The sequence below is a fragment of the Hyla sarda genome, unplaced genomic scaffold (assembly GCF_029499605.1).
Source record: "Hyla sarda isolate aHylSar1 unplaced genomic scaffold, aHylSar1.hap1 scaffold_2867, whole genome shotgun sequence".
In the NCBI taxonomy this organism is placed as follows: domain Eukaryota; kingdom Metazoa; phylum Chordata; class Amphibia; order Anura; family Hylidae; genus Hyla; species Hyla sarda.
In genome coordinates this window covers 1-22,500 of record NW_026609573.1, presented here as the reverse complement: position 1 = coordinate 22,500, position 22,500 = coordinate 1, and the positions used below count along the sequence as shown (strand labels likewise).

Below are 22,500 nucleotides of genomic sequence, written 5' to 3'. Positions count from 1 at the left end.
CAGACAGCTGGAGAGCGATAAAGAGGATGGAGACGCAGGGGTCCCAGATGAAGATTGTTAACCCAGCGGCGGGGAAGGGGGGTGGCTTTGAAGTGGCCTCCAGCGTTACCTGCGCTCTCCACCCCACCCACAGAAGTGACATCTAACCAAGATAAGGGTGATCCCGACACCTGGAGACACAACTATGATGACAGGAGGAGGCGGGGTCATCAGGCCCATCCTACCCAGAATGCAATACTATATAGAGGGGTCTGGAAGGAAAGAGGGTTTGGGGCCACACCTGGGGGTCCTCACCTTAATCTTGGTCTGGACACCCCCGCCAGCCTCCTGCATGCCTCCTCCAGCTGAGCGAGCGTGCTGACTGACACCACAGTGGTGTCCAAACCTGGTGGGTGCTGGCATCTTATGGGGGCGCTGCCCTGGTGATGTCGTGACGGGCGCTCTGCTGATGAAGCTCTGGTGGGCTCACACGCTGCGTTCCTCCAGGTGTTCTGCGCGCTGCAGGGAGGAGAAGGTGTTGGTGACCGTGATCTCTCCCCCCCCCCCCCCCCGCCTGTGACCACCAGACTAGACCCTGGTACCTGTGGTGCTTGCTCAGCCGCTCGCTCTCCAGCACCCTCTGCCAGGACTCTTCTATGGGCATCTGGTAGACAACTCCCCCCTCCCCCGAACGGTCAGGAATCACCTTCCTCCTGGACACAGAAAGGACATGTCAAGAACCAAACCCCCGTTTAATGGCACCACATGCTACGCCCAGCAGCCCTTACCCCATGGCATCCATGTGCAGGAGCGGCAGGTCCAGGCAGGGAGTCCTGGTCTTCAGGTAGCAGCAATAGTCGGCAGGACTGGAGTACAGACACCGCACCTGGCACGTCGCCTCCATCTCCTCCATAGTCCTGGGCACCGTGTGGTGATGAATGTAGTGGTGGTGGACATGTTTGCTCTTGGTGGGCACGGAGCAGCGCACGGACTGTACCACAGCTGTAGGCCTCAGGATACGAGAGCGCTCCGGGGAGCGAGACCTCCCCACAACCTGCGGAGACTGACAGCCCGGCGTCTTCAGGACTCGAGATAGGTGCTCGTCTAAGATGGCCTGAGGGTCATCATCGCAGGAGGCCATGGAGTCACGGGGCGTCTGAAAGTAGATGGGGGTCTCACACTCCTCTCGGTCTTCTTCCTAAACATAAAATGATGAAAGGATGAGTAATCCGGTCAGTGAAGGGTTAATCCTCTCTACAGCCATGACGGAGCGCAGTGTCTGTGAGGATCTAACGCCCTGGTCCATGGGGAGGTGACCGAGCGGACGGCCAGGATGAGAGACGGGATCCACCAAGAGGAAGCGGCGCTCGTACCTCTTTGATCTGCTGCAGCCGCTCCTCCAGCGTGTGCATCGTCTCCTGCTCCTGCTTCACCTTCTCCAGACGGCCAATCAGCTCAGCCGCAAACGCTGCCGGTTCTACGGGGGTCATCTCTCTGGGCAGCCGGTGTGTCCTCTATGGAGAGCGGGAGAAGAAGAGACAGCCATGGTTTACCGAGAGCCGCTCCCGCACATCTTTGAGAGAGGAAAGCCAAGCTGGAGAATGACAGCGCTGGATATATATCAGCCGGAGCGGCGGCTTCATGGAGAGGCATCCTGCCCGGCAGCCCTCGCCTACGGCACCAGCAGTTGGTTACACTCTGAGGAACCCCGCGTCTTCCTTCTGTACTACAACCAGCCAATGAGGAGCCGCTCTGTGCCAGCAAATCTTCAAAGACTCTTGTCAGACATCAAAAACCATCCGAGAGAGGAGGGGGGACGGCGAAGACGAGAGAGAGAGAGACAGGAGGAAGAGACGGCCAGGGGGAGAGGAAGAGACAGCCAGGGGGAGAGGAAGGGACGGCCAGGGGGAGAGGAAGAGACGGCCAGGGGGGAGAGGAAGAGACGGCCAGGGGGGAGAGGAAGAGACGGCCAGGGGGGAGAGGAAGAGACGGCCAGGGGGGAGAGGAAGAGACGGCCAGGGGGGAGAGGAAGAGACGGCCAGGGGGAGAGGAAGAGACGGCCAGGGGGGAGAGGAAGAGACGGCCAGGGGGGAGAGGAAGAGACGGCCAGGGGGGAGAGGAAGAGACGGCCAGGGGGGAGAGGAAGAGACGGCCAGGGGGAGAGGAAGAGACGGCCAGGGGGGAGAGGAAGAGACGGCCAGGGGGGAGAGGAAGAGACGGCCAGGGGGGAGAGGAAGAGACGGCCAGGGGGGAGCGGTAGAGACGGCCAGGGGGAGAGGAAGAGACGGCCAGGGGGGAGAGGAAGAGACGGCCAGGGGGGAGAGGAAGAGACGGCCAAGGGGAGTGGAAGAGACGGCCAGGGGGGAGAGGAAGAGACGGCCAGGGGGGAGAGGAAGAGACGGCCAGGGGGGAGAGGAAGAGACGGCCAGGGGGGAGAGGAAGAGACGGCCAGGGGGGAGCGGAAGAGACGGCCAGGGGGGAGCGGAAGAGACGGCCAGGGGGGAGCGGAAGAGACGGCCAGGGGGGAGAGGAAGAGACGGCCAGGGGGGAGAGGAAGAGACGGCCAGGGGGGAGAGGAAGAGACGGCCAGGGGGGAGAGGAAGAGACGGCCAGGGGGGAGCGGAAGAGACGGCCAGGGGGGAGCGGAAGAGACGGCCAGGGGGGAGCGGAAGAGACGGCCAGGGGGGAGCGGAAGAGACGGCCAGGGGGGAGAGGAAGAGACGGCCAGGGGGGAGAGGAAGAGACGGCCAGGGGGAGAGGAAGAGACGGCCAGGGGGGAGAGGAAGAGACGGCCAGGGGGGAGAGGAAGAGACGGCCAGGGGGGAGAGGAAGAGACGGCCAGGGGGAGAGGAAGAGACGGCCAGGGGGGAGAGGAAGAGACGGCCAGGGGGGAGAGGAAGAGACGGCCAGGGGGAGAGGAAGAGACGGCCAGGGGGGAGAGGAAGAGACGGCAGGGGGAGAGGAAGAGACGGCCAGGGGGGAGAGGAAGAGACGGCCAGGGGGGAGAGGAAGAGACGGCCAGGGGGGAGAGGAAGAGACGGCCAGGGGGGAGAGGAAGAGACGGCCAGGGGGAGAGACGGCCAGGGGGAGAGGAAGAGACGCCCGGGGGGCGGGAGGGAGAGACGGCCAGGGGGGGGGGGGGAGGGAGAGACGGCCAGGGGGGGGGGGGGAGGGAGAGACGGCCAGGGGGGGAAGAGACGGCCAGGGGGGAAGAGACGGCCGGGGGGGAGAGGGAGAGACGGCCGGGGGGGAGAGGGAGAGACGGCCGGGGGGGAGAGGGAGAGACGGCCGGGGGGGAGAGGGAGAGACGGCCGGGGGGGAGAGGGAGAGACGGCCGGGGGGGAGAGGGAGAGACGGCCGGGGGGGAGAGGGAGAGACGGCCGGGGGGGGGGGGGGGGAGAGACGGCCAGGGGGAGAGGGAGAGACGCCAGGGGGGAGAGGGAGAGACGGCCAGGGGGGAGAGGGAGAGACGGCCAGGGGGGGAGAGGGAGAGACGGCCAGGGGGGGAGAGGGAGAGACGGCCAGGGGGGAGAGGAAGAGACGGCCAGGGGGAGAGGAAGAGACGGCCAGGGGGGGAGAGGAAGAGACGGCCAGGGGGGAGAGGAAGAGACGGCCAGGGGGGAGCGGTAGAGACGGCCATGGGGGAGCGGTAGAGACGGCCAGGGGGAGAGAAAGAGAAAGCCAGGGGGAGAGGGAGAGACGGCCAGGGGGAGAGGGAGAGACGGCCAGGGGGAGAGGAAGAGACGGCCAGAGGAAGAGACGGCCAGGGGGAGCGGGAGAGATGGCCAGGGGGAGAGGGAGAGACGGCCACAGGAAGAGATGGCCAGAGGAAGAGACAGGAAAAAAGAGACCACCAGAGGAAGAGACAGGAGAGAGACAACCAGAGAGAGACAACCAGAGAATTAGAGGAAGAGACAGCCAGAGGATTTGGACATAAATGGACATAGGGGCTGAGACTGTCAGTGTCTAGAATGAGACATACAGGATGAGGAGGACAGGACGTGGTCCTAGACTGGAGACCTCCACCCATTTCTATGGAGAAATACTAAGCAGTTGATCCTGTGGCCCCTACCAATATTCTCCAGGGGCCTATAAAGGACAGTGCTGACCCCTGACCCCGAGGAGGGTCTCTGCTCATCAATACCAACACTAGAGCCAACCACACAACCAGCAGCCATTGTGAACCCCCCCATCAATACCTGTACAGATGACACTGCCCCCTAATGGTCAGCTGTATAAAGAATAGGAGCGGCTGTACTTACTGGGAAGTGAGGTAGCGCCACCTGTCCGTTGGCCCTGACACTGCAATGCATCTCCTCTGCAGCTGCCTTCTTGTTGTTGGAACGATATGGAGGAAAGCCATCCCTGCGGAGGAGAGAAGAGGGGCGTCAGAGGGGGTCCGGAGCAGTGCACTCCCCCCAACATCCTGTATGACACAAACCCCCATAACCATGTGATGTGACCCCAGAGGAGCAGACTGTAATCTCTTGTGATCAGGATCCTCACTCCTCATAGACTGTAATCTCTTGTGATCAGGATCCTCACTCCTCATAGACTGTAATCTCTTGTGATCAGGACCCTCACTCCTCATAGACTGTAATCTCTTGTGATCAGGACCCTCACTCCTCATAGACTGTAATCTCTTGTGATCAGGATCCTCACTCCTCATAGACTGTAATCTCTTGTGATCAGGGTCCTCACTCCTCATAGACTATAATCTCTTGTGATCAGGATCCTCACTCCTCATAGACTGTAATCTCTTGTGATCAGGACCCTCACTTCTCATAGACTGTAATCTCTTGTGATCAGGACCCTCACTCCTCATAGACTGTAATCTCTTGTGATCAGGACCCTCACTCCTCATAGACTGTAATCTCTTGTGATCAGGATCCTCACTCCTCATAGACTGTAATCTCTTGTGATCAGGGTCCTCACTCCTCATAGACTGTAATCTCTTGTGATCAGGGTCCTCACTCCTCATAGACTATAATCTCTTGTGATCAGGATCCTCACTCCTCATAGACTGTAATCTCTTGTGATCAGGACCCTCACTCCTCATAGACTGTAATCTCTTGTGATCAGGATCCTCACTCCTCATAGACTGTAATCTCTTGTGATCAGGGTCCTCACTCCTCATAGACTGTAATCTCTTGTGATCAGGGTCCTCACTCCTCATAGACTGTAATCTCTTGTGATCAGGATCCTCACTCCTCATAGACTGTAATCTCTTGTGATCAGGATCCTCACTCCTCATAGACTGTAATCTCTTGTGATCAGGATCCTCACTCCTCATAGACTGTAATCTCTTGTGATCAGGATCATCACTCCTCATAGACTGTAATCTCTTGTGATCAGGACCCTCACTCCTCATAGACTGTAATCTCTTGTGATCAGGATCCTCACTCCTCATAGACTGTAATCTCTTGTGATCAGGATCCTCACTCCTCATAGACTGTAATCTCTTGTGATCAGGACCCTCACTCCTCATAGACTGTAATCTCTTGTGATCAGGATCCTCACTCCTCATAGACTGTAATCTCTTGTGATCAGGACCCTCACTCCTCATAGACTGTAATCTCTTGTGATCAGGATCCTCACTCCTCATAGACTGTAATCTCTTGTGATCAGGGTCCTCACTCCTCATAGACTATAATCTCTTGTGATCAGGATCCTCACTCCTCATAGACTGTAATCTCTTGTGATCAGGACCCTCACTCCTCATAGACTGTAATCTCGTGATCAGGATCCTCACTCCTCATAGACTGTAATCTCTTGTGATCAGGATCCTCACTCCTCATAGACTGTAATCTCTTGTGATCAGGACCCTCACTCCTCATAGACTGTAATCTCTTGTGATCAGGATCCTCACTCCTCATAGACTGTAATCTCTTGTGATCAGGGTCCTCACTCCTCATAGACTGTAATCTCTTGTGATCAGGGTCCTCACTCCTCATAGACTATAATCTCTTGTGATCAGGATCCTCACTCCTCATAGACTGTAATCTCTTGTGATCAGGACCCTCACTCCTCATAGACTGTAATCTCTTGTGATCAGGATCCTCACTCCTCATAGACTGTAATCTCTTGTGATCAGGGTCCTCACTCCTCATAGACTGTAATCTCTTGTGATCAGGATCCTCACTCCTCATAGACTGTAATCTCTTGTGATCAGGGTCCTCACTCCTCATAGACTGTAATCTCTTGTGATCAGGATCCTCACTCCTCATAGACTGTAATCTCTTGTGATCAGGATCCTCACTCCTCATAGACTGTAATCTCTTGTGATCAGGGTCCTCACTCCTCATAGACTGTAATCTCTTGTGATCAGGATCCTCACTCCTCATAGACTGTAATCTCTTGTGATCAGGATCCTCACTCCTCAGACTGTAATCTCTTGTGATCAGGATCCTCACTCCTCATAGACTGTAATCTCTTGTGATCAGGATCCTCACTCCTCATAGACTGTAATCTCTTGTGATCAGGACCCTCACTCCTCATAGACTGTAATCTCTTGTGATCAGGACCCTCACTCCTCATAGACTGTAATCTCTTGTGATCAGGACCCTCACTCCTCATAGACTGTAATCTCTTGTGATCAGGATCCTCACTCCTCATAGACTGTAATCTCTTGTGATCAGGGTCCTCACTCCTCATAGACTATAATCTCTTGTGATCAGGATCCTCACTCCTCATAGACTGTAATCTCTTGTGATCAGGACCCTCACTTCTCATAGACTGTAATCTCTTGTGATCAGGACCCTCACTCCTCATAGACTGTAATCTCTTGTGATCAGGACCCTCACTCCTCATAGACTGTAATCTCTTGTGATCAGGATCCTCACTCCTCATAGACTGTAATCTCTTGTGATCAGGGTCCTCACTCCTCATAGACTGTAATCTCTTGTGATCAGGATCCTCACTCCTCATAGACTGTAATCTCTTGTGATCAGGGTCCTCACTCCTCATAGACTGTAATCTCTTGTGATCAGGATCCTCACTCCTCATAGACTGTAATCTCTTGTGATCAGGATCCTCACTCCTCATAGACTGTAATCTCTTGTGATCAGGGTCCTCACTCCTCATAGACTGTAATCTCTTGTGATCAGGATCCTCACTCCTCATAGACTGTAATCTCTTGTGATCAGGATCCTCACTCCTCAGCATAGACTGTAATCTCTTGTGATTCAGGGATCCTCACTCCTCATAGACTGTAATCTCTTGTGATCAGGATCCTCAACTCCTCATAGACCTGGTAATCTCTTGTGATCAGGACCCTCACTCCTCATAGACTGTAATCTCTTTGTGATCAGGGTCCTCACTCCTCATAGACCTGTAAATCTCTTGTGATCAGGACCCCTCACTCCTCATAGACTGTAATCTCTTGTGAATCAGGACCCTCACTCCTCATAGACTGTAATCTCTTGTGATCAGGGATCCTCCACTCCTCATAGACTGTAATCTCTTGTGATCAGGGTCCTCACTCCTCATAGACTGTAATCTCTTGTGATCAGGACCCTCACTCCTCATAGACTGTAATCTCTTGTGATCAGGACCCTCACTCCTCATAGACTTGTAATCTATTGTGATCAGGATCCCTCACTCCTCATAGACTGTAATCTATTGTGATCAGGATCCTCACTCCTCATAGACTGTAATCTCTTGTGATCAGGATCCTCACTCCTCATAGACTGTAATTCTCTTGTGATCAGGATCCTCACTCCTCATAGACTGTAATCTCTTGTGATCAGGACCCTCACTCCTCATAGACCTGTAAATCTCTTGTGATCAGGACCCCTCACTCCTCATTAGACTGTAATTCTCTTGTGATCAGGATCCTCACTCCTCATAGACTGTAATCTCTTGTGATTCAGGATCCTCACTCCTCATAGACTGTAATCTCTTGTGATCAGGACCTCACTCCTCATAGACTGTAATCTCTTGTGATCAGGACCCTCACTCCTCATAGACTGTAATCTCTTGTGATCAGGATCCTCATAGACTGTAATCTCTTGTGATCAGGATCCCTCACTCCTCATAGACTGTAATCTCTTGTGATCAGGACCCTCACTCCTCATAGACCTGTAATCTCTTGTGATCAGGACCCTCACTCCCTCATAGACTGTAATCTCTTGTGATCAGGATCCTCACTCCTCATAGACTGTAATCTCTTGTGATCAGGATCCCTCACTCCTCATAGACTGTAATCTCTTGTGATCAGGACCCTCCACTCCTCATAGACTGTAAATCTCTTGTGATCAGGATCCTCACTCCTCATAGACTGTAATCTCTTGTGATCAGGATCCTCACTCCTCATAGACTGTAATCTCTTGTGATCAGGAACCCTCACTCCTCATAGGACTGTAATCTCTTGTGATCAGGACCCTCACTCCTCATAGACTGTAATCTCTTGTGATCAGACCTCAGACTGTAATCTCTTGTGATCAGGACCCTCACTCCTCATAGACTGTAATCTCTTGTGATCAGGATCCCTCACTCCTCATAGACTGTAATCTCTTGTGATCAGGATCCCTCACTCCTCATAGACTGTAATCTTCTTGTGATCAGGATCCTCACTCCTCATAGACTGTAATCTCTTGTGATCAGGACCTCACTCCCTCATAGACTGTAATCTCTTGTGATCAGGATCCTCACTTCCTCATAGACTGTAATCTCTTGTGATCAGGATCCTCACTCCTCATAGACTGTAATCTCTTGTGATCAGGTTCCTCACTCCTCATAGACTGTAATCTCTTGTGATCAGGATCCTCCACTCCTCATAGACTGTAATCTCTTTGTGATCAGGATCCTCACTCCTCAGACTGTAATCTCTTGTGATCAGGATCCTCACTCCTCATAGACTGTAATCTCTTGTGATCAGGATCCTCCACTCCTCATAGACTGTAATCTCTTGTGATCAGGACCTCACTCAGACTGAATCTGATAGGATCCCACTCCTCATAGACTGTAATCTCTTGTGATCAGGATCCTCACTCCTCATAGACTGTAATCTCTTGTGATCAGGACCCTCACTCCTCATAGACTGTAATCTCTTGTGATCAGGATCCTCACTCCTCATAGACTGTAAATCTCTTGTGATCAGGACCCTCACTCCTCATAGACTGTAATCTCTTGTGATCAGGATCCCTCACTCCTCATAGACTGTAATCTCTTGTGATCAGGACCCCTCACTCCTCATAGACTGTAATCTCTTGTGATCAGGACCCTCACTTCCTCATAGACTGTAATCTCTTGTGATCAGGACCCTCACTCCTCATAGACTGTAATCTCTTGTGATCAGGATCCTCACTCCTCATAGACTGTAATCTCTTGTGATTCAGGACCCCCAGAGACTGTAATCTCTTGTGATCAGGACCCCCCAGAGACTGTAATCTCTTGTGATCAGGGTCCTCACTCCTCATAGACTGTAATCTCTTGTGATCAGGACCCTCACTCCTCATAGACTGTAATCTCTTGTGATCAGGACCCTCACTCCTCATAGACTGTAATCTCTTGTGATCAGGACCCCCAGAGACTGTAATCTCTTGTGATCAGGGTCCCTCCACTCCTCATAGACTGTAAATCTCTTGTGATCAGGATCCTCACTCCTCATAGACTGTAATCTCTTTGTGATCAGTGTCCTCACTCCCTCATAGACTGTAATCTCTTGTGATCAGGATCCTCACTTCCTCATAGACTGTAATCTCTTGTGATCAGTGTCCTCACTCCTCATAGACTGTAAATCTCTTTGTGATCAGGAACCCTCACTCCTCATAGACTGTAATCTCTTGTGATCAGGATCCTCACTCCTCATAGACTGTAATCTCTTGTGATCAGGATCCTCATTCCTCATAGACTGTAATCTCTTGTGATCAGGATCCTCACTCCTCATAGACTGTAATCTCTTGTGATCAGGGGTCCTCACTCCTCATAGACTGTAATCTCTTGTGATCAGGATCCTCATTCCTCATAGACTGTAATCTCTTGTGATCAGGATCCTCACTCCTCATAGACTGTAATCTCTTGTGATCCGGGGTCCTCACTCCTCATAGACTGTAATCTCTTGTGATCAGGATCCTCACTCCTCATAGACTGTAATCTCTTGTGATCAGGATCCTCACTCCTCATAGACTGTAATCTCTTGTGATCAGGATCCTCACTCCTCATAGACTGTAATCTCTTGTGATCAGGACCCTCACTCCTCATAGACTGTAATCTCTTGTGATCAGGATCCTCACTCCTCATAGACTGTAATCTCTTGTGATCAGGATCCTCACTCCTCATAGACTGTAATCTCTTGTGATCAGGACCCTCACTCCTCATAGACTGTAATCTCTTGTGATCAGGATCCTCACTCCTCATAGACTGTAATCTCTTGTGATCAGGATCCTCACTCCTCATAGACTGTAATCTCTTGTGATCAGGATCCTCACTCCTCATAGACTGTAATCTCTTGTGATCAGGATCCTCACTCCTCATAGACTGTAATCTCTTGTGATCCAGGATCCTCACTCCTCAGACTGTAATCTCTTGTGATCAGGATCCTCACTCCTCATAGACTGTAATCTCTTGTGATCAGGACCCTCACTCCTCATAGACTGTAATCTCTTGTGATCAGGACCCTCACTCCTCATAGACTGTAATCTCTTGTGATCAGGACCCTCACTCCTCATAGACTGTAATCTCTTGTGATCAGGATCCTCACTCCTCATAGACTGTAATCTCTTGTGATCAGGACCCTCACTCCTCATAGACTGTAATCTCTTGTGATCGGATCCTCACTCCTCATAGACTGTAATCTCTTGTGATCAGGACCCTCACTCCTCATAGACTGTAATCTCTTGTGATCAGGATCCTCACTCCTCATAGACTGTAATCTCTTGTGATCAGGATCCTCACTCCTCATAGACTGTAATCTCTTGTGATCAGGGTCCTCACTCCTCATAGACTGTAATCTCTTGTGATCAGGATCCTCACTCCTCATAGACTGTAATCTCTTGTGATCAGTGTCCTCACTCCTCATAGACTGTAATCTCTTGTGATCAGGATCCTCACTCCTCATAGACTGTAATCTCTTGTGATCAGGATCCTCACTCCTCATAGACTGTAATCTCTTGTGATCAGGATCCTCACTCCTCATAGACTGTAATCTCTTGTGATCAGGATCCTCACTCCTCATAGACTGTAATCTCTTGTGATCAGGATCCTCACTCCTCATAGACTGTAATCTCTTGTGATCAGGATCCTCACTCCTCATAGACTGTAATCTCTTGTGATCAGGACCCTCACTCCTCATAGACTGTAATCTCTTGTGATCAGGACCCTCACTCCTCATAGACTGTAATCTCTTGTGATCAGGATCCTCACTCCTCAGACTGTAATCTCTTGTGATCAGGATCCTCACTCCTCATAGACTGTAATCTCTTGTGATCAGGATCATCACTCCTCAGACTGTAATCTCTTGTGATCAGGACCCTCACTCCTCATAGACTGTAATAATCTCTTGTGATCAGGACCCTCACTCCTCATAGACTGTAATCTCTTGTGATCAGTGTCCTCACTCCTCATAGACTGTAATCTCTTGTGATCAGGACCCTCACTCCTCATAGACTGTAATAATCTCTTGTGATCAGGACCCTCACTCCTCATAGACTGTAATCTCTTGTGATCAGGACCCTCACTCCTCAGACTGTAATCTCTTGTGATCAGGATCCTCACTCCTCATAGACTGTAATCTCTTGTGACCAGGATCCTCACTCCTCATAGACTGTAATCTCTTGTGATCAGGATCCTCACTCCTCATAGACTGTAATCTCTTGTGATCAGGACCCTCACTCCTCATAGACTGTAATCTCTTGTGATCAGGATCCTCACTCCTCATAGACTGTAATCTCTTGTGATCAGGGTCCTCACTCCTCATAGACTGTAATCTCTTGTGATCAGGACCCTCACTCCTCATAGACTGTAATCTCTTGTGATCAGGACCCTCACTCCTCATAGACCGTAATCTCTTGTGATCAGGATCCTCACTCCTCATAGACTGTAATCTCTTGTGATCAGGACCCTCACTCCTCATAGACTGTAATCTCTTGTGATCAGGATCCTCACTCCTCATAGACTGTAATCTCTTGTGATCAGGATCCTCACTCCTCATAGACTGTAATCTCTTGTGATCAGGATCCTCACTTCTCATAGACTGTAATCTCTTGTGATCAGGATCCTCACTCCTCATAGACTGTAATCTCTTGTGATCAGGATCCTCACTCCTCATAGACTGTAATCTCTTGTGATCAGGATCCTCACTCCTCATAGACTGTAATCTCTTGTGATCAGGATCCTCACTCCTCATAGACTGTAATCTCTTGTGATCAGGACCCTCACTCCTCATAGACTGTAATATCTTGTGATCAGGACCCTCACTCCTCATAGACTGTAATCTCTTGTGATCAGGATCCTCCTCATAGACTGTAATCTCTTGTGATCAGGATCCTCCTCATAGACTGTAATCTCTTGTGATCAGGATCCTCACTCCTCATAGTCTGTAATCTCTTGTGATCAGGATCCTCACTCCTCATAGACTGTAATCTCTTGTGATCAGGATCCTCACTCCTCATAGACTGTAATCTCTTGTGATCAGGATCCTCACTCCTCATAGACTGTAATCTCTTGTGATCAGGACCCTCACTCCTCATAGACTGTAATCTCTTGTGATCAGGACCCTCACTCCTCATAGACTGTAATCTCTTGTGATCAGGATCCTCACTCCTCATAGACTGTAATCTCTTGTGATCAGGACCCTCACTCCTCATAGACTGTAATCTCTTGTGATCAGGACCCTCACTCCCCATAGACTGTAATCTCTTGTGATCAGGATCCTCACTCCTCATAGACTGTAATCTCTTGTGATCAGGACCCTCACTCCTCATAGACTGTAATCTCTTGTGATCAGGACCCTCATAGACTGTAATCTCTTGTGATCAGGGTCCTCACTCCTCATAGACTGTAATCTCTTGTGATCAGGATCCTCACTCCTCATAGACTGTAATCTCTTGTGATCAGGGTCCTCACTCCTCATAGACTGTAATCTCTTGTGATCAGGATCCTCACTCCCCATAGACTGTAATCTCTTGTGATCAGGACCCTCACTCCTCATAGACTGTAATCTCTTGTGATCAGGACCCTCACTCCTCATAGACTGTAATCTCTTGTGATCAGGACCCTCACTCCTCATAGACTGTAATCTCTTGTGATCAGGACCCTCACTCCTCATAGACTGTAATCTCTTGTGATCAGGATCCTCACTCCTCATAGACTGTAATCTCTTGTGATCAGGACCCTCACTCCTCATAGACTGTAATCTCTTGTGATCAGGATCCTCACTCCTCATAGACTGTAATCTCTTGTGATCAGGGTCCTCACTCCTCATAGACTGTAATCTCTTGTGATCAGGATCCTCACTCCTCATAGACTGTAATCTCTTGGGATCAGGATCCTCACTCCTCATAGACTGTAATCTCTTGTGATCAGGATCCTCACTCCTCATAGACTGTAATCTCTTGTGATCAGGATCCTCACTCCTCATAGACTGTAATCTCTTGTGATCAGGATCCTCACTCCTCATAGACTGTAATCTCTTGTGATCAGGATCCTCACTCCTCATAGACTGTAATCTCTTGTGATCAGGATCCTCACTCCTCATAGACTGTAATCTCTTGTGATCAGGATCCTCACTCCTCATAGACTGTAATCTCTTGTGATCAGGATCCTCACTCCTCATAGACTGTAATCTCTTGTGATCAGGATCCTCACTCCTCATAGACTGTAATCTCTTGTGATCAGGATCCTCACTCCTCATAGACTGTAATCTCTTGTGATCAGGATCCTCACTCCTCATAGACTGTAATCTCTTGTGATCAGGATCCTCACTCCTCATAGACTGTAATCTCTTGTGATCAGGATCCTCACTCCTCATAGACTGTAATCTCTTGTGATCAGGACCCTCACTCCTCATAGACTGTAATCTCTTGTGATCGGGATCCTCACTCCTCATAGACTGTAATCTCTTGTTATGAGTATCCTCACTCCCCATAGACTGTAATCTCTTGTGATCAGGTCCTCACTCCTCATAGACTGTAATCTCTTGTGATCAGTGTCCTCACTCCTCATAGACTGTAATCTCTTGTGATCAGGGTCCTCACTCCTCATAGACTGTAATCTCTTGTGATCAGGACCCTCACTCCTCATAGACTGTAATCTCTTGTGATCAGGACCCTCACTCCTCATAAACTGTAATCTCTTGTGATCAGGACCCTCACTTCTCATAGACTGTAATCTCTTGTGATCAGGACCCTCACTCCTCATAGACTGTAATCTCTTGTGATCAGGATCCTCACTCCTCATAGACTGTAATCTCTTGTGATCAGGATCCTCTCTCCTCATAGACTGTAATCTCTTGTGATCAGGATCCTCACTCCTCATAGACTGTAATCTCTTGTGATCAGGACCCTCACTCCTCATAGACTGTAATCTCTTGTGATCAGGACCCTCACTCCTCATAGACTGTAATCTCTTGTGATCAGGATCCTCACTCCTCATAGACTGTAATCTCTTGTGATCAGGATCCTCACTCCTCATAGACTGTAATCTCTTGTGATCAGGACCCTCACTCCTCATAGACTGTAATCTCTTGTGATCAGGACCCTCACTCCTCATAGACTGTAATCTCTTGTGATCAGGATCCTCACTCCTCATAGACTGTAATCTCTTGTGATCAGGGTCCTCACTCCTCATAGACTGTAATCTCTTGTGATCAGGACCCTCACTCCTCATAGACTGTAATATCTTGTGATCAGGATCCTCACTCCTCATAGACTGTAATCTCTTGTGATCAGGACCCTCACTCCTCATAGACTGTAATCTCTTGTGATCAGGATCCTCACTCCTCATAGACTGTAATCTCTTGTGATCAGGATCCTCACTCCTCATAGACTGTAATCTCTTGTGATCAGGATCCTCACTCCTCATAGACTATAATCTCTTTTGAGTTCTCATACTTTTCAGGGCCCAATACATAGCTCTGATGTACTGTGCGATCTGACTGGTCTGCAGTGATCTCTACTGTAAGAGCAGTGTATACGGGGAGCAGGAGATCTCTACTGTAAGAGCAGTGTATACGGGGAGCAGGAGATCTCTACTGTAAGAGCAGTGTATACGGGGAGCAGGAGATCTCTACTGTAAGAGCAGTGTATACGGGGAGCAGGAGATCTCTACCGTAAGAGCAGTGTATACGGGGAGCAGGAGATCTCTACCGTAAGAGCAGTGTATACGGGGAGCAGGAGATGTCTACTGTAAGAGCAGTGTATACGGGGAGCAGGAGATGTCTACTGTAAGAGCAGTGTATACGGGGAGCAGGAGATCTCTACTGTAAGAGCAGTGTATACGGGGAGCAGGAGATTTCTACTGTAAGAGCAGTGTATACGGGGAGCAGGAGATTTCTACTGTAAGAGCAGTGTATACGGGGAGCAGGAGATTTCTACTGTAAGAGCAGTGCATACGGGGAGCAGGAGATTTCTACTGTAAGAGCAGTGCATACGGGGAGCAGGAGATCTCTACTGTAAGAGCAGTGCATACGGGGAGCAGGTGATCTCTACTGTAAGAGCAGTGCATACGGGGAGCAGGAGATCTCTACTGTAAGAGCAGTGTATACGGGGAGCAGGTGATCTCTACTGTAAGAGCAGTGTATACGGGGAGCAGGAGATCTCTACTGTAAGAGCAGTGTATACGGGGAGCAGGAGATGTCTACTGTAAGAGCAGTGTATACGGGGAGCAGGTGATCTCTACTGTAAGAGCAGTGTATACGGGGAGCAGGAGATCTCTACTGTAAGAGCAGTGCATACGGGGAGCAGGAGATCTCTACCGTAAGAGCAGTGTATACGGGGAGCAGGAGATCTCTACCGTAAGAGCAGTGTATACGGGGAGCAGGAGATTTCTACTGTAAGAGCAGTGTATACGGGGAGCAGGAGATTTCTACCGTAAGAGCAGTGCATACGGGGAGCAGGAGATCTCTACCGTAAGAGCAGTGTATACGGGGAGCAGGAGATTTCTACTGTAAGAGCAGTGTATACGGGGAGCAGGAGATTTCTACTGTAAGAGCAGTTCATACGGGGAGCAGGAGATCTCTACTGTAAGAGCAGTGCATACGGGGAGCAGGTGATCTCTACTGTAAGAGCAGTGCATACGGGGAGCAGGAGATCTCTACTGTAAGAGCAGTGTATACGGGGAGCAGGTGATCTCTACTGTAAGAGCAGTGTATACGGGGAGCAGGAGATTTCTACTGTAAGAGCAGTGCATACGGGGAGCAGGAGATCTCTACTGTAAGCAGTGTATACGGGGAGCAGGAGATCTCTACTGTAAGAGCAGTGTATACGGGGAGCAGGAGATCTCTACTGTAAGAGCAGTGTATACGGGGAGCAGGAGATCTCTACTGTAAGAGCAGTGTATACGGGGAGCAGGAGATCTCTACTGTTAGAGCAGTGTATACGGGGAGCAGGAGATTTCTACTGTAAGAGCAGTGTATACGGGGAGCAGGAGATCTCTACTGTAAGAGCAGTGTATACGGGGAGCAGGAGATCTCTACTGTAAGAGCAGTGTATACGGGGAGCAGGAGAATTCTACTGTAAGAGCAGTGTATACGGGGAGCAGGAGATCTCTACTGTAAGAGCAGTGTAGACGGGGAGCAGGAGATCTCTACTGTAAGAGCAGTGTATACGGGGAGCAGGAGATCTCTACTGTAAGAGCAGTGTATACGGGGAGCAGGAGATCTCTACTGTAAGAGCAGTGTATACGGGGAGCAGGAGATCTCTATCGTAAGAGCAGTGTATACGGGGAGCAGGAGATCTCTATCGTAAGAGCAGTGTATACGGGGAGCAGGAGATCTCTACTGTAAGAGCAGTGTATACGGGGAGCAGGAGATGTCTACTGTAAGAGCAGTGTATACGGGGAGCAGGAGATGTCTACTGTAAGAGCAGTGTATACGGGGAGCAGGAGATCTCTACTGTAAGAGCAGTGCATACGGGGAGCAGGAGATCTCTACTGTAAGAGCAGTGTATACGGGGAGCAGGAGATTTCTACTGTAAGAGCAGTGAATACGGGGAGCAGGAGATCTCTATCGTAAGAGCAGTGCATACGGGGAGCAGGAGATCTCTACTGTAAGAGCAGTGTATACGGGGAGCAGGAGATCTCTACTGTAAGAGCAGTGTATACGGGGAGCAGGAGATCTCTACTGTAAGAGCAGTGTATACGGGGAGCAGGAGATTTCTACTGTAAGTGCAGTGTATACGGGGAGCAGGAGATCTCTACTGTAAGAGCAGTGTATACGGGGAGCAGGAGATGTCTACTGTAAGAGCAGTGTATACGGGGAGCAGGAGATCTCTACTGTAAGAGCAGTGTATACGGGGAGCAGGAGATCTCTACTGTAAGAGCAGTGTATACGGGGAGCAGGAGATCTCTACTGTAAGAGCAGTGTATACGGGGAGCAGGAGATCTCTACTGTTAGAGCAGTGTATACGGGGAGCAGGAGATCTCTACTGTAAGAGCAGTGTATACGGGGAGCAGGAGATCTCTACTGTAAGAGCAGTGTATACGGGGAGCAGGAGATCTCTACTGTAAGAGCAGTGCATACGGGGAGCAGGAGATTTCTACTGTAAGAGCAGTGTATACGGGGAGCAGGAGATCTCTACTGTAAGAGCAGTGTATACGGGGAGCAGGTGATCTCTACTGTAAGAGCAGTGTATACGGGGAGCAGGAGATGTCTACTGTAAGAGCAGTGCATACGGGGAGCAGGAGATCTCTACCGTAAGAGCAGTGTATACGGGGAGCAGGAGATCTCTACTGTAAGAGCAGTGTATACGGGGAGCAGGAGATGTCTACTGTAAGAGCAGTGCATACGGGGAGCAGGAGATCTCTACCGTAAGAGCAGTGTATACGGGGAGCAGGAGATTTCTACTGTAAGAGCAGTGTATACGGGGAGCAGGAGATCTCTACTGTAAGAGCAGTGCATACGGGGAGCAGGAGATCTCTACCGTAAGAGCAGTGTATACGGGGAGCAGGAGATTTCTACTGTAAGAGCAGTGTATACGGGGAGCAGGAGATGTCTACTGTAAGAGCAGTGTATACGGGGAGCAGGAGATCTCTACTGTAAGAGCAGTGTATACGGGGAGCAGGAGATCTCTACTGTAAGAGCAGTGTATACGGGGAGCAGGAGATCTCTACTGTAAGAGCAGTGTATACGGGGAGCAGGAGATCTCTATCGTAAGAGCAGTGTATACGGGGAGCAGGAGATCTCTATCGTAAGAGCAGTGTATACGGGGAGCAGGAGATCTCTACTGTAAGAGCAGTGTATACGGGGAGCAGGAGATGTCTACTGTAAGAGCAGTGTATACGGGGAGCAGGAGATGTCTACTGTAAGAGCAGTGTATACGGGGAGCAGGAGATCTCTACTGTAAGAGCAGTGCATACGGGGAGCAGGAGATCTCTACTGTAAGAGCAGTGTATACGGGGAGCAGGAGATTTCTACTGTAAGAGCAGTGAATACGGGGAGCAGGAGATCTCTATCGTAAGAGCAGTGCATACGGGGAGCAGGAGATCTCTACTGTAAGAGCAGTGTATACGGGGAGCAGGAGATCTCTACTGTAAAAGCAGTGTATACGGGGAGCAGGAGATTTCTACTGTAAGAGCAGTGTATACGGGGAGCAGGAGATCTCTACTGTAAGAGCAGTGTATACGGGGAGCAGGAGATCTCTACTGTAAGAGCAGTGCATACGGGGAGCAGGAGATCTCTACTGTAAGAGCAGTGTATACGGGGAGCAGGAGATCTCTACTGTAAGAGCAGTGTATACGGGGAGCAGGAGATCTCTACTGTAAGAGCAGTGTATACGGGGAGCAGGACATCTCTACTGTAAGAGCAGTGCATACGGGGAGCAGGACATCTCTACTGTAAGAGCAGTGCATACGGGGAGCAGGAGATCTCTACTGTAAGAGCAGTGTATACGGGGAGCAGGAGATCTCTACTGTAAGAGCAGTGTATACGGGGAGCAGGAGATCTCTACTGTAAGAGCAGTGTATACGGGGAGCAGGAGATCTCTACTGTAAGAGCAGTGCATACGGGGAGCAGGAGATTTCTACTGTAAGAGCAGTGCATACGGGGAGCAGGAGATGTCTACTGTAAGAGCAGTGCATACGGGGAGCAGGAGATCTCTACTGTAAGAGCAGTGTATACGGGGAGCAGGAGATGTCTACTGTAAGAGCAGTGTATACGGGGAGCAGGAGATCTCTACTGTAAAAGCAGTGTATACGGGGAGCAGGAGATCTCTACTGTAAGAGCAGTGTATACGGGGAGCAGGAGATGTCTACTGTAAGAGCAGTGCATACGGGGAGCAGGAGATTTCTACTGTAAGAGCAGTGCATACGGGGAGCAGGAGATCTCTACTGTAAGAGCAGTGGATACGGGGAGCAGGAGATTTCTACTGTAAGAGCAGTGTATACGGGGAGCAGGAGATCTCTACTGTAAGAGCAGTGTATACGGGGAGCAGGAGATCTCTACTGTAAGAGCAGTGTATACGGGGAGCAGGAGATCTCTACTGTAAGAGCAGTGTATACGGGGAGCAGGAGATCTCTACTGTAAGAGCAGTGTATACGGGGAGCAGGAGATCTCTACTGTAAGAGCAGTGTATACGGGGAGCAGGAGATCTCTACTGTAAGAGCAGTGTATACGGGGAGCAGGAGATGTCTACTGTAAGAGCAGTGTATACGGGGAGCAGGAGATTTCTACTGTAAGAGCAGTGTATACGGGGAGCAGGAGATTTCTACTGTAAGAGCAGTGCATACGGGGAGCAGGAGATCTCTACTGTAAGAGCAGTGTATACGGGGAGCAGGAGATCTCTACTGTAAGAGCAGTGTATACGGGGAGCAGGAGATCTCTACTGTAAGAGCAGTGTATACGGGGAGCAGGAGATCTCTACTGTAAGAGCAGTGTATACGGGGAGTAGGAGATGTCTACTGTAAGAGCAGTGTATACGGGGAGCAGGAGATCTCTACTGTAAGAGCAGTGTATACGGGGAGCAGGAGATCTCTACTGTAAGAGCAGTGTATACGGGGAGCAGGAGATGTCTACTGTAAGAGCAGTGTATACGGGGAGCAGGAGATCTCTACTGTAAGAGCAGTGTATACGGGGAGCAGGAGATCTCTACTGTAAGAGCAGTGTATACCGGGAGCAGGAGATCTCTACTGTAAGAGCAGTGTATACGGGGAGCAGGAGATCTCTACTGTAAGAGCAGTGTATACGGGGAGCAGGTGATCTCTACTGTAAGAGCAGTGCATACGGGGAGCAGGAGATCTCTACTGTAAGAGCAGTGCATACGGGGAGCAGGAGATCTCTACTGTAAGAGCAGTGTATACGGGGAGCAGGAGATCTCTACTGTAAGAGCAGTGTATACGGGGAGCAGGAGATTTCTACTGTAAGAGCAGTGTATACGGGGAGCAGGAGATTTCTACTGTAAGAGCAGTGCATACGGGGAGCAGGAGATCTCTACTGTAAGAGCAGTGTATACGGGGAGCAGGAGATCTCTACTGTAAGAGCAGTGTATACGGGGAGCAGGAGATTTCTACTGTAAGAGCAGTGTATACGGGGAGCAGGAGATGTCTACTGTAAGAGCAGTGTATACGGGGAGCAGGAGATCTCTACTGTAAGAGCAGTGTATACGGGGAGCAGGAGATCTCTACTGTAAGAGCAGTGCATACGGGGAGCAGGAGATGTCTACTGTAAGAGCAGTGTATACGGGGAGCAGGAGATCTCCACTGTAAGAGCAGTGTATACGGGGAGCAGGAGATCTCTACTGTAAGAGCAGTGTATACGGGGAGCAGGAGATCTCTACTGTAAGAGCAGTGTATACGGGGAGCAGGAGATCTCTACTGTAAGAGCAGTGTATACGGGGAGCAGGAGATCTCTACTGTAAGAGCAGTGTATACGGGGAGCAGGAGATCTCTACTGTAAGAGCAGTGTATACGGGGAGCAGGAGATTTCTACTGTAAGAGCAGTGTATACGGGGAGCAGGAGATCTCTACTGTAAGAGCAGTGTATACGGGGAGCAGGAGATTTCTACTGTAAGAGCAGTGTATACGGGGAGCAGGAGATCTCTACTGTAAGAGCAGTGCATACGGGGAGCAGGAGATCTCTACTGTAAGAGCAGTGTATACGGGGAGCAGGAGATCTCTACTGTAAGAGCAGTGTATACGGGGAGCAGGAGATCTCTACTGTAAGAGCAGTGTATACGGGGAGCAGGAGATCTCTACTGTAAGAGCAGTGCATACGGGGAGCAGGAGATTTCTACTGTAAGAGCAGTGCATACGGGGAGCAGGAGATCTCTACTGTAAGAGCAGTGGATACGGGGAGCAGGAGATGTCTACTGTAAGAGCAGTGTATACGGGGAGCAGGAGATGTCTACTGTAAGAGCAGTGTATACGGGGAGCAGGAGATCTCTACTGTAATTGTAATTATGATGCAGAGGAGCATAGCTGATATTTGAGGGGTGAGGTGCTCTTACACACTGCTGTACGTCACGGCATCACTGGAGATCTCACTCTCGTTGGCGCTGGTGGTTGGAGCGAAGACGTATCCTGTAGTCACATGGCACGGACTGATGAGGTCATTCTGCGTATACCACCTGAAGGATACAGGAAATAATATAAAGAGACCGTGTTATATAGAGAGGATGTGTCATATATACAGTATATAGAGGTCGTGTTATATACAGAGGATGTCATATATACAGTATATAGAGGTTGTGTTATATACAGAGGATGTCATATATATAGTATATAGAGGTCGTGTTATATACAGAGGATGTGTCATATATACAGTATATAGAGGTTGTGTTATATACAGAGGATGTGTCATATATACAGTATATAGAGGTTGTGTTATATATAGAGGATGTGTTATATATACAGTATATAGAGGTCGTGTTATATACAGAGGATGTGTCATATATACAGTATATAGAGGTTGTGTTATATACAGAGGATGTCATATATACAGTATATAGAGGTCGTGTTATATACAGAGGATGTCATATATACAGTATATAGAGGTTGTGTTATATACAGAGGATGTGTCATATATACAGTATATAGAGATTGTGTTATATACAGAGGATGTGTCATATATACAGTATATAGAGGTTGTGTTATATACAGAGGATGTCATATATACAGTATATAGAGGTTGTGTTATATACAGAGGATGTCATATATACAGTATATAGAGGTTGTGTTATATACAGAGGATGTGTCATATATACAGTATATAGAGATTGTGTTATATACAGAGGATGTGTCATATATACAGTATATAGAGGTTGTGTTATATACAGAGGATGTCATATATACAGTATATAGAGGTTGTGTTATATACAGAGGATGTGTCATATATACAGTATATAGAGGTTGTGTTATATACATAGGATGTCA

General features: G+C 49.5%; 1 protein-coding gene across 1 annotated transcript; it reads right to left on the bottom strand.

The window, feature by feature from the left end:
* Window positions 1-294: 294 nt before the first annotated feature.
* Window positions 295-21,695, bottom strand: LOC130326715 (axin-2-like; the record flags this gene model as incomplete). The annotated part of the gene is made up of 6 exons (XM_056553353.1): window positions 295-498; window positions 582-692; window positions 768-1,177; window positions 1,353-1,493; window positions 4,242-4,344; window positions 21,576-21,695. Coding segments are annotated over 6 exons (1,089 nt in total), but the record flags the coding sequence as incomplete, so codon positions are not given.
* Between the last annotated feature and the right edge of the window lie 805 nt (window positions 21,696-22,500).